Below are 10667 nucleotides of genomic sequence, written 5' to 3'. Positions count from 1 at the left end.
GGAGGACAGGCCAGGCAGCCGGGGGGGGGGGGTGGCGGGGGGAGTGGCAACAGTGAGGACTCAGGGACAGAGGGGTACCCGGGCCTCCCACTCCAGGCCACATCCAGGGAGGCACTCGGTCGTCGTGGCCACCCTGCCCAGTCTGCCCTGAGGCAGCGAGTGCCAGGGCATCACTCTACAGCAGACGACTAGGCACTGGGGGGGGTGGCGGGGGGAGTGGCAACAGTGAGGACTCAGGGACAGAGGGGTACCCGGGCCTCCCACTCCAGGCCACATCCAGGGAGGCACTCGGTCGTCGTGGCCACCCTGCCCAGTCTGCCCTGAGGCAGCGAGTGCCAGGGCATCACTCTACAGCAGACGACTAGGCACTGGCCCAGGGCCACTCTTGGTGATGCAACGTAGTGACCTAAAGCCAGAGCCCAGGCTTTGTGGCCTCTGCAGGCCGAGAAGTGGGTGTGGCCCCAGCACGGTCAGAAGTCAGGGGGCTGCAGAGCCACAGCCTCCCCGGGAGGTGGAGGAGAAGGGATGTCGCCCTGAGGGGGTGATGGGCTGGGGGAGGAGCCTCAGGGGACACAGCCACCTTGCTGTGGTGACCCCTGCCCCACCTAGTGATTCCTGTGCGGCCCCTTGTCTGACAAGCTCTCTTTCTTTGTTTTCCAGAGCCTTCTAGGACCTCGGGCTGTAACCTGATCCCTTCTCCCCCTAAGTTCCCCATGCCATCAGATTCCAGCAACAGCTCCTGGGGGTCCACAGACTTGCAGTTCAGGAGGCGTAGGCTCAGAGGCCTAGGCAGCTTGAGGCCTGGCCTGGGTCAGGGGCCTGGCCTGGGTCAGGGGCTAGCTGCGGTGACAGCTCTGAGAACCCTGGAGATGACCTCGGGCCCAAACCCTCCAGCCCAAGGATGTCCAGGCCCAAAGCCAGCCCCAGAGCCAGCAGCCGGACCCCCAGGCCTCCGGTGCATGCCGCACCTGAACCCTATCACTCCAGCCCAATCCCACCCCTAGTGTAAACCCCCACCCACTGCCAAGCTGGCCTGGACTGTGGGTCAAGGAGCCCCGGGTGGTGGTGGGAGCCCCATGTGAACTCTGGCCTTATGGAACCCAGAGCATCTTGATGAGTGTGTTGGGGGGTGGGAAATAGGCTTGACATAAGAGGGACCCTTCTTGGTGGAGGGGAGTGGGGGGTTGGGGTTTCCCGGGGTGGGCACAAGGAAGAGCCCAGGATAGAGGAGCCCAGTTCCCCAAGGCTGGTCGCACTGCCCACCCCTTCCATGGGGCCTGGCCTTCCCAGGAGGACTGCTCGGAGCGGCGGGCCCAGGCTGAGGTGGCCGAGGTGCAGCCAGCACCCCCCAACCCTGGGGGGTTTGTGCGGGTCCTTGCCCACGCAGGGACCGGGCAGCCAGTGCCCCTCCCTTGGGGCAGGGCACCCCGAAACCAAGCGAATCCTTTTACGGACTCTCAGGTGTACATAAATGCGGTTTACTTCGTAGGCGACGTTGGTTCAATAAATTGTGCAGATGGCACTGCTGGCCTCCCACGACTTTCTCCCAGCGCGGCCCCTCGGCCCTGGGCGCCCACCCGTGCTGCCCTCCGCCCCTACACCCGAGCGTTCGGTTCCGCGGTGACCGGCGGGCAGGGGAGGAAGCGGAAGCCGTATCTGCTCTCAGCCGTGCTCTGCACCGACAGCGCTACCATCGGGCAGCCCCCGTCCACGCTCTTCCGGCACACCTGGGGGGGGGGGCGAGGCCTGAGCAGCGCAGGGGCGGGGCGGGAGGGGCGCAGGGGCGGGGCGCGCGGGGGAGCCCGCGGGGGGGGGGGGGGGGGGGGGGGGGGGGACTGGGCCCGCGCGCGCTCACCTGGACCCTGTGCTCCTTCCTAGCGCCGCAGTCCTCCAGGCACAGCCCGGCCTCTGCGAGGGACAGTGACGGGGCCGGGTCGGGCCGGACTCCACACCCCCTGCCGCCCGCCTGCCCTCCGCGTCCCTGGGCGCTCACCGGGCAAGGCGGGCAGGCGCCCCAGCGCGCGGGTCTCGGCGGCCTGGGGCGGCGCGGGCACCTCTCGCGGGCGGGGGAGCTTGCTGGTGCTCCGGGGCCGCAAGAGGCCCTGCGTCCTGGGGGGCAGGAGAGTCTGAGGCCCGGAGCCGCCCCGGGAAGGGCAGTCCGGGAAGGGCAGCGACCTGGGGAGGCGGGGAGGCGGGGGTGGTGCTGCAGGGCACGCGGCGTGGAGCGCTCTTGAATTCCTGGGGGGCAGGCCTGGCCGGGGCGGGACCTGGGGAGGCGGGTGCGGGTCCTGCACGGGAACCAGTGTGGAGAGCAGCCCCCGAGGGGACTGGACCTGAGGCAAGGGAATGGTCCTTAGCAGGGAGTCTGGGGGGAAGGTTTTTGCAGGGCTGGGGCCTGGGAGGGATTGGAGAGAGGGACCCGCAGTGCCCACCCGGGCCTCCAGCGTCTGGCTTGGGCCCCCCACACCCTGCCAGCGCGCGTGTGTTGAGGCCGGCGCCTCTGCTCCCAGGGATCGGCCCCAAGCCCGGCCTCGGAGAGCGGGAAGCGGTCTATGGACAAGTCGGTGTTGTCAGTGAAGATCCTCGAGACGGGGGTCACGCAGTGGCGGGCTGGGTGCTCGCTCAGGACCTGCGGGGCCAGCCGGGAGGGGCACAGCGGTCACCCCCAGCCAGCCGGGCTCTCCACCCACCACATCCCTGGCTAAGACGAGCACTGACCTCGCCTTTGGGGTTCAGGAGGAGAGTCACACATCCCTGGCTGGAGTGGAAGTAGACAGGCTCTCGGCCCATGGATGAAGGTGACTGCTTCTTGGTGCTGCCAGGCCCCTCTCCCCAAACCTGGTGGACAGAGCAGGGCGCGGGGTGAGGGGTGGGGGGGGCCGGAGCAGAGGCCAGGAGGGTTCGCGGGGAGCGGGGCGCACCGTAACGTGGTGCCGGGGCGCCAGCAGCGTGCCAGGCGGGAAGCGGTACATGCACACGGGGAAGCCGTGCAGGAGCTGCTGCAGCATGAGGCCACTCAGGTCAGCAGTCTCCTCTAGCGACTGGTTGAGGACGCGCACAAACCTCTCCTTGCGGCTCACGGCCACGATTTTCAGGCAGGAGCTAGGCGGAGCAGGGACAGTAGAGGCACCGCAGAGGCTTGGGCACCCCCCGCCCACGTCACCCCCTTACCTCCCATGGAGGCGGTGTCTGGGATGCCCGTGCTCTGAATCTACACAGGACTCCTTTGTCTGGACTGTCTTACTAGGTCGGTTCCAGGGACCCACGGAGAGACCTGTGAGAAACGGAAAGGGGACCTCCATATGGAGCGTCCTCTGGGGACATCTAATGCCAGGTCAGACTGACCTGCAAGGCCCTGAGGACGCATGTGGGAGAGGAACAGCTCCAAGGCTCAGACCCAGAGCAGGAGGGACGGCCCTGGAGGCTGAGAGAAGAGAGGGACAGCTCCAAGTACTGAGGCAGGGGTGGGAGGAAATGGGCCAGAGTGCAGCAGAGGCAGCACCCATCATCCAAGGCCACCCTAACCCCTAGGGATGAGGCAGGGGAGGCCCCAGTGGCCTTGTGCCGAGCTGTTGTGAAGACCAAGCTGCTGGAGAAGGTTGTTAAGGGCTCTGGGCAGAGATCCCAGCCTCACAGTGGGGGTTGGGGGGAGCAACCAGGGGAGACCCGCTGTACCCCACCTTCAGGTTGTGCCTGTGTTTCCCTGCTGAACCTCCTCCAGTGTGGTTCTGTTGGCTCAGAACTGTGGCCTGGAGTGCAGGGTGGGTGGCCCATCACCTTGTGCATGCGATAAGGCACAGCCAGCCGGCCACTGCTGGAGTCGGAGCCTGTGCCCCCCGAGCTGCTGGTGCCCCCAAAGGGCAGGGAACTCCACTCCACACTCTTGAGACGCTGTTCCGTGTGCTCTCCGTGCAGCTCTGGGCCCCACTGGTCCCACAGCGGGGCCTCCGGGGACGGCAGGGGCCGGGGGTGCCTGCAGGCCACAGTCTGCTGATCTGCTTGCTGCCTGCTGGGTTTGGCTTCTGGCCTCCAGCCGTGCCCCCATGGAACCTCCCCAAGGTGGGTGGGGTACCCCGAGTTGTGGTTCCAGTCCCTGGGACCCAGCCTGGGGAAAAGGCTCATAGATGGACTGTGATGGCTCAGGATCCCTTTCCCTTCCCCCTTCAGCTCATCCTGTAGATCAGAGAATTGACCTTGGAAGGTGTAAGCGACTTGTCCGGGGACACTAAGGGTAGCTCTCGGACCCTGGCGTACACATGCCAAGGAACGCCCTCTCCTCCCTTCACCCCTGCAGGAGTCCCGGACCAGCACGGTTACTTTTGATCTGAGTTGGACTCGATGTTGCTGAGGAGGTTGGGATACCGCTGGGCAATGCTGTTCCAGTCTACGTCCTCCAGCCGGAAACCCTGGCCACGAAGCAACAGGAATGTGGCCCTCCGCTCCCACAGGGCCACAGAGCCACGAAAGCACATGGGGGCCTTGCTTACCTCCTTAGTAGAGGGGACCTGATCGTTCTCAGAGAGGTCACTGGCATCCATCAGAGTTTCTGCAGTTACCACCTACAGAAGGGGCGTGGAGGCCAGCGGGCTGGGGGAAAGGGCCTCTCCTCTCTGACCTCACCAGCGCCCGAGGCACACATCTGCTGTGTGAACCAGGGGGGTCCTCCCTGCCCTCTACCATGGTCCTGGGGGGACAGGCTTCCCAGGGAGGCCAGGGCCCCCCCGGCAGAAGCACCAGCCTGGAGGGGACACGCTGTCCATCCAAGGGAAGTCCGAGGAGGGCTGGGGAGGGCACGGGAGGCAGGAGGGCGGGCCGAGCGGGGCTTACCTCCACACTGCCCGTGGAAGATCGCAGCACGCGGCCCACCCAGGACGAGCGGGCCAGCTGCAGGAGGCAGGACCTCTGGAAGGCCCCCAGCTCCGCCTCCAGACGCTGCATGGCGTTCAGGGCCTGTTGCAGCCGCTCCTCCAGCTGGGACTTCTGCTCTAGGACGGTGCGCACGTGGGGCAGGGCCTTCTCCCCACCCCTGAGGCCAACCCCTACCTGGCCCGTGATTCTCACCCCAGCTTGGCCCCCTGCCCATCTCCTGATCCCACCTGCTCCTCACCAGCTGGGCCTGTTCCTTCTGCTCTTTCAACTCCAGAGTCAGCTTCTGGACCTGGCTCTGCAGGGACTTCTCCTGATTGCGTGAGCTCCTGGGAGGAAGCGGCCATCTCAGCAGCCCCCACCTCAAGGTCAGTAGCCAAGGAAGGGAGAAGGAGGGACTCTCTTCGCTGACATTGGGGGCCTAAGGGCACAGAGTCCCGCTGGGCCAGGCCAGGCTCTGAGAGGTCTGGGTCGTAGGTCGGCTCTAGGTTCAGCGACCGTCGACACATTTAGAATTAGGGTCTGGGCAGGTTTACAGTATATTCACTTTTTCAGGGTCAGGTAGAGATAAGAGCTAGAGGCAAAAGTCAGGGTAATTATCAGGTGGGAGTGTTGGTCAGCCCCAGTGGTTGGGGATGAGGTCAAACAAAAACCCGTTCAGGCAAGGACAGAGGCTGGGTTGAGCTGAAGGGCTGGCACTTTGCTGCTCACCTCTCAGCTGGAAGTCCAGCCACCTCATACAGGATGTGGCAATGCCGGGCATCCTGGCGGTTATGGATGGTCCACCGCAGAGCCTGGATCTCCAGTTCCCGTTGACCCCACAACAGCCGCAGGGTGCGGGGGTCCAGGGACTCAGGGGCCAACCTGCAATGCCAGCACCCTTGTCACTTGATCAGGCCCTGACCTCGGGCTGACCATCCCTCCCTCTCTTCCTTACTGCTGGTGGACGGAGGAGACCACGGGCGTGGAGCTGGGCTTGGTGTCCTGTAGGCATGTAGGAGCCACTGGGTCTCTGGGTGTGCCAACTGGAGGCTCTGGGTGCCCACTGGCCGGCTCTCGATCCACCAGAGATAAGGGAGCCTCTTTCTCGGCTTTTTCAGCCTCTTGGCGAGGCCCAGGGACCATTCTTGATGTTCCTGAGGGAGCTGAGATGGGCAGTGTGGCTGTGATCCCTGTGTCCCATGTGTAGGTACCGCATGGGGCTCTCCTTCCATGGCCACAAGTGTGTGTCTGTGTCTGACAGCCCTAGCCAGTACCACTCCAAAAACACCCTTGTGTGTGTGTGTGTGTGTGTGTGTGTGTGTGTGTGTGTGCGCGCGCACACACATGCACGCCCCACAGGACACCAGATTGCCAGCCACATGTGCGTCCATATCTGTGTGTTTCTGACCAGGACAAGGCAGCAGATCCCCCCCAGCAACACGTCACCGAGGTATTTGCACATTTCCTGTTGTCTCCCTGTCACCCTTGCTCTCTAGGACCTGACGTCCTGCCTCTCAGCCTAAACCAAGGGTCCCTAGAGGTGCTAATCCTTTGCCTGTGATGCCCCCAGACCCAGGGGCTTACCCTCAACACTCACCTGAGGCCTGAAATCCAAGCAGGCCTAGGGAAAGAAAGGCTTTACAGTGTTGCCATGGATACCAGCACCAAAAGGGGAGGGGCTGTTTGTTACCAGCAGCTTCCAGGGAGACCCCAAGCCAGGGCCCTGAGTGAACCCTGGGCCCACCTCCAGGTCCAGCCTGAAGGAGACGCGGTAAGAGGCTGGGTTGCTGGCCAGCGAGCCTCAGGAGGCCCAGGAACCACAGAGTGGCCAGCCAGGCCTCCAGGGCCACACACTCAGTGTACCAGCCCAGCCTGACTTTCTGACTGTGGCACTCGGTGGGTACTGGGGGGATTGCTGCCCTGTGTATGGGGGTTTTCTGAACTCTAACCAGCAGTCAGCCCCTCCTGAGTGCTTCCCACAGTCTCTTTGCCCTCAGAGGCTGATGCCCACCTACCTGACCCCCAAGCGAGAAGCCTCTCCTGCCCCAGTCCATCTCCACCACCTGGGTCATCTTAGGGAGCCCTGGGGACACTTTCATAACCATGACAACCGTTCCCTGTGCCCCACAACAAAAACAAAGCACCAGATCTGACACACAGACCAATGCCCTCCAGCCTTCACCCCTGACCCCACTTTCTTTCATTCATTCATCTTTCATTCATTATGACTCTCGACTTCACATTTTTGTAGGACTTCCCGTGCTGGGGAGCATACAGGCTGGTGAGAGGACCCCCATGGCAGACCTGGTCCACAGACAGCACTGAGGCTGTGAGGCACCCTGGCTGCTGAGCTGGCTTGGGCTCTACCAGGCCGGAGTGTGCCCGCGTACGTCCACCCTCGAGGGGGCACAGGGACCCACTGGGGGCAGGCAGGGGTGGGGGAAAAGAGCCCAGGGTCTATGTCTTGCTTTGTTCCCAGCAACTTCAAGGCGACCTTCTCCCCACACCAGGACTGCCAGCCTGGCTGCAGCGGCCCGCCAGCTCCACCTCCCTCCCACGGGGGCTCACGGCTCCCCGACCCCTGTGCGTCCCCCTGAGGGAGCGGGGTCGGTGGGGCCCTGGCCTTGGGGTCCCGCTGCCCCTCTTGGGCGCAGAAGCTGCGGGGTCCCAGGCCGGTGCTCCCTCTCTAGGTAAGAGACTCATCAGAATCGGAGGCTTCTGAGGAGGTCGGCCCAGGAGCGGAGCCGGACACCTGTCCCACGCACCGCCTGCGGGCCCAGGACGCGCTTCCGCGTAGTTCGCAGTCTTCAAGCGTGCGTGGACCAGGCTCGGCCCACCCCTCCTCGCCGCCGAGCTCCGCCCACACCTGGGCGCCGCTGGGGGCGGGGCGGGCGGGGAGCCAATGGGAGGGGCGGGGCGCAGAAGAGGTAACCAATGGGCGTGGGCGCAGAGCGGACGGGGCGACGGTGGGAGCCAATGGGGACGTTCGGGGCGGGGCGCTCGGGCCGCAGGCCAATGGAGCGGCGGGCCGAGGCTCGCCCGCCGCGCTGGAGGCGGCAGGTTGCGGCGGCGGCGCCGGGCGCCGGAAAGCAGCCAGTTCGAGCCTGGGTCCCGGAGGCCGGCGAGCGCCCAGGTGAGGAGCGCCGGGCCCCAGATCCTCCTGAGTGCGGGCCACGGCCCCGGGCTGCGACTCCGACGGAGGGGCGAGGGCTGGGCTGTCGCGGGGGACCCCGCCGCACCTGCAGCGGCCCCCGTCGCAGAGACTGCGAGCGCGGCGGCTGGCGGGAGCGGGAAGGGGGCTGCCCGCGCCGGCAGGGACCGCCCAGGCGCGGTTCTGTGGCTCCGGAGGGCCGAGGTCTGCGTCGCAGGCGAGGGGGCGTTCCCATGGCAGCGGGAAGCCGTGTTTTCCTGAGGGCGCCCTTGGGTGCCTGAGGACGGCGTCCCGCGGGAGGGGCAGTGCCCTTCGAGCCAGGTGACTGGGGAGGCAGGAAGTCCTGGATCTGGTTAATGATTGGCTTCGTTCCGGGACTGGGGAGAGTCGAGAGGAGGCTGGGCCGTGGAGGAGCCTCACAGTGGCCCTGGGGGGCGGACTGGTCCCCCCTGCGGGGGGCGGGAGGGCGGTCTTGACTACTACCCCAAGAATGTGTGGCCTACGGGTGGGGCTGGGCACAGGAGAGCAGGGCTGACGTCAGGGGGGCAGTAGCCCTGAGCCAGTTCTGAGGGAAGAGAGGAGGGCCAAGCCAGACCTGAGGACCTGACCCTGTGGCCTTCATCCTCCGTGCAGGACAGGGATGCTCTCAGGACTAGCAGCCATGGAGCTGAAGGTGTGGGTGGACGGCATACAGCGCGTGGTCTGTGGGGTCTCAGAGCAGACCACCTGTCAGGAAGTGGTCATCGCGCTGGCCCAAGCAATAGGTGAGTCCTTTCGGGCACAGATGGCCCAACAGGTGCGCCTGAGGTTTGGCCTGCTCCTATGGCCCCTTTCCCCACCAAGGGGGTGGGTGGGACCGATTGCTGATCCCTATTGCTCTCCCCCAACTTCTCAAGCCAGGTGGATGGAGAGTGGGGGGGATCTAGGCTGATCCCTCTCCTCCTACCCCAGGCCAGACGGGCCGCTTTGTGCTCGTGCAGCGTCTCAGGGAGAAGGAACGGCAGCTGCTGCCCCAGGAGTGTCCAGTGGGTGCCCAGGCTACCTGTGGACAGCTTGCCAGTGATGTCCAGTTTGTCCTGAGGCGGACAGGGCCCAGCCTCGCTGGAAGGCCCTCCTCAGACAGCTGCCCACCTCCCGAACGCTGCCCAGTCCGGGCCAGCCTCCCCCCGAAGCCACGACCAGCCCTGGGCCACGAGCCCCGCAAAGCACTGACCTTCAGTCTTGGGTGCCCTGGGCTGGCCCCCATCCCTGCGCTGCCGGAGGCTGTGGCCCCCATAGCACCAATGCCAGGCTCCTGTGCAGACCTGCAGGGCCTGGAGCGAAGGGTGCAGAGGAACGCATTGGAGCTGGGTCAGGAGGCCTTCTGGGAGCAGGAGCTCCGGCGGGAGCAGGTGCGGGAGCGTGAGGGGCAGGCACGCCTGCAAGCCCTGAGCGCCGCCACTGCCGAGCATGCGGCCCGGCTGCAGGCCCTGGACGCCCAGGCCCGTGCCCTGGAGGCTGAACTACATCTGGCCACAGAGGCCCCTGGGCCCCCCTCACCCACAGCCTCTGCAACTGAACGCCTGCGCCAGGACCTGGCTGCCCAGGAGCGACAGAGTGCAGAGGTGCAAGGCAGCCTGGCCCTGGTCAGCCGGGCTCTGGAGGCTGCTGAGCGTGCTCTGCAGGTAAGCCCCCCAGGCCCCCGAGCCCCTGCTGACATCCCCAGTGTGGGCAGATTGGGGGTGTCAGGGTCTGACTAGGGGGAGCACTAGGCCATGGAGCCCTGTGGCTGTGTCCTCTGAGCATCCCCTGTGCCCCAGGCCCAGGCCCAGGAGCTAGAGGAGCTGAACCGGGAGCTTCGCCAGTGTAACCTGCAGCAGTTCATCCAGCAGACGGGGGCTGCCCCGCCACCACCCCCACGGCCAGACGGGCCCCCCCCCACCACACAGGTCAGAGTGGTTTTGGAGGAAGGCCAGGGGGGAGGGGGGAGGCTGGGCCCAGCCCTAAGCTGAACTGCTCTTCCCATAGGATCTTCTTCTGCCTCTGACCAGAGAAGAGTCTTTCGCAAGAACCTCCCAGAGTCCTGCTCTGATGTCCAGCCTGAGCCCAGAGAGTATGTCTGTCCCCTGAAATCTGGGTGGGTCGGGCTCTCCTGTGGCCTCCTCAGTCCCTCAGCCTGTGTCCTCCCCACAGTTGTCCCCATGAGGCAGAACTCCTGGAGGTAGCAGTTCTTGCCCCAGAATGGACGTCCGCTGCCAGCCCAGCCCTGGGCTCCAATGACACGAGCGAGGGCGCCAAGGCTGGCCCGACTTGGACAACAGCGGCGTCAGGGGATCCAGAGGGTTCATTTCCCCATGCACTGGGAAGCCCTGGTGCCCTGGGCCTGAGACAGAATGCCTCAGAGCCCTGGGGTTCTGCTCTGGGGGGCACGGGGAGGCTGAGGATGCTTGCCCTAGTACTTGCCAAGTCTGCCGAGCCCCCTGGAGAAGCAGGGAGCATGGCTGGCTCAGAATTTGCTAGGCCCCAAAGGCCACCGCTCCTTATTGGGAACAGGAGATGTGTGGACACTGCTCAGCTGTGGGTGTGTGCTTGCACGTGGGAGGTATCTTCATCGCGTGTAAGCACATACATGGGTGTGCTGCCTCCGGTACCCTGACCCTAAAACCTCAATAAACTACCCCAAATGGCT

At 65.3% G+C, this 10667-nt stretch overlaps 3 protein-coding genes and 1 long non-coding RNA gene across 9 annotated transcripts in view; 3 read left to right on the top strand and 1 right to left on the bottom strand.

Moving 5' to 3' along the window:
- LRRC56 (leucine rich repeat containing 56) overlaps positions 1-1153 on the top strand; it is a 21621-nt gene extending 20468 nt beyond the window's left edge. For all 3 annotated transcript variants that reach the window (XM_039221475.1, XM_039221477.1, XM_039221474.1), the window contains one exon: positions 661-1153. In XM_039221475.1, the coding sequence (XP_039077406.1) occupies positions 661-1004 (344 nt within the window). In that variant the 3' untranslated portion in view covers positions 1005-1153. The remainder of the gene's footprint in view (positions 1-660) is intronic.
- A 309-nt stretch (positions 1154-1462) lies between these two features.
- Positions 1463-7808, bottom strand: LMNTD2 (lamin tail domain containing 2). Its single transcript, XM_039221523.1, is given in 15 exon segments — positions 1463-1727; positions 1856-1936; positions 1938-2109; positions 2433-2629; positions 2719-2838; positions 2922-3102; positions 3172-3274; positions 3681-3973; positions 4318-4406; positions 4488-4559; positions 4828-4983; positions 5108-5195; positions 5578-5730; positions 5804-6011; positions 7614-7808. Coding segments are annotated over 14 exon segments (2025 nt in total). The 5' UTR covers positions 5992-6011; positions 7614-7808; the 3' UTR covers positions 1463-1595.
- LOC120223414 lies at positions 5980-7603 on the top strand. 4 transcript variants are annotated; one of them, XR_005526289.1, is made up of 4 exons: positions 5980-6744; positions 7100-7234; positions 7328-7431; positions 7539-7603. It is a non-coding gene; the product is annotated as an uncharacterized LOC120223414 (long non-coding RNA). The 4 variants fall into 4 exon arrangements; XR_005526288.1 differs by having other exon boundaries at positions 5980-6298; positions 6599-6744; positions 7328-7571; XR_005526290.1 differs by having other exon boundaries at positions 7359-7571.
- A 90-nt stretch (positions 7809-7898) lies between the features above and the next one.
- RASSF7 (Ras association domain family member 7) lies at positions 7899-10667 on the top strand. The gene is made up of 6 exons (XM_039221524.1): positions 7899-7981; positions 8633-8763; positions 8951-9663; positions 9799-9927; positions 10007-10091; positions 10172-10667. Exons 2-6 carry the CDS (start codon positions 8640-8642, stop codon positions 10201-10203), a joined length of 1083 nt encoding a protein of 360 aa, XP_039077455.1. The 5' UTR covers positions 7899-7981; positions 8633-8639; the 3' UTR covers positions 10204-10667.

This window comes from Hyaena hyaena, unplaced genomic scaffold (genome assembly GCF_003009895.1).
Source record: "Hyaena hyaena isolate Hyena2069 unplaced genomic scaffold, ASM300989v1 scaffold_989, whole genome shotgun sequence".
Lineage (NCBI taxonomy): Eukaryota > Metazoa > Chordata > Mammalia > Carnivora > Hyaenidae > Hyaena > Hyaena hyaena.
Note: the sequence above shows the minus strand (reverse complement) of the source record. Positions and strands in the feature narration are given on the sequence as shown.

Coding starts and splice junctions, on each gene's coding strand:
- RASSF7 (XM_039221524.1), top strand. CDS start 8,640: ATGCTCTCAGGACTAGCAGCCATGGAGCTGAAGGTGTGGGTGGACGGC. Junction 8,764..8,950: donor CGCGCTGGCCCAAGCAATAG/GTGAGTCCTTTC, acceptor CTCCTACCCCAG/GCCAGACGGGCCGCTTTGTG. Junction 9,928..10,006: donor GGCCCCCCCCCACCACACAG/GTCAGAGTGGTT, acceptor CTCTTCCCATAG/GATCTTCTTCTGCCTCTGAC.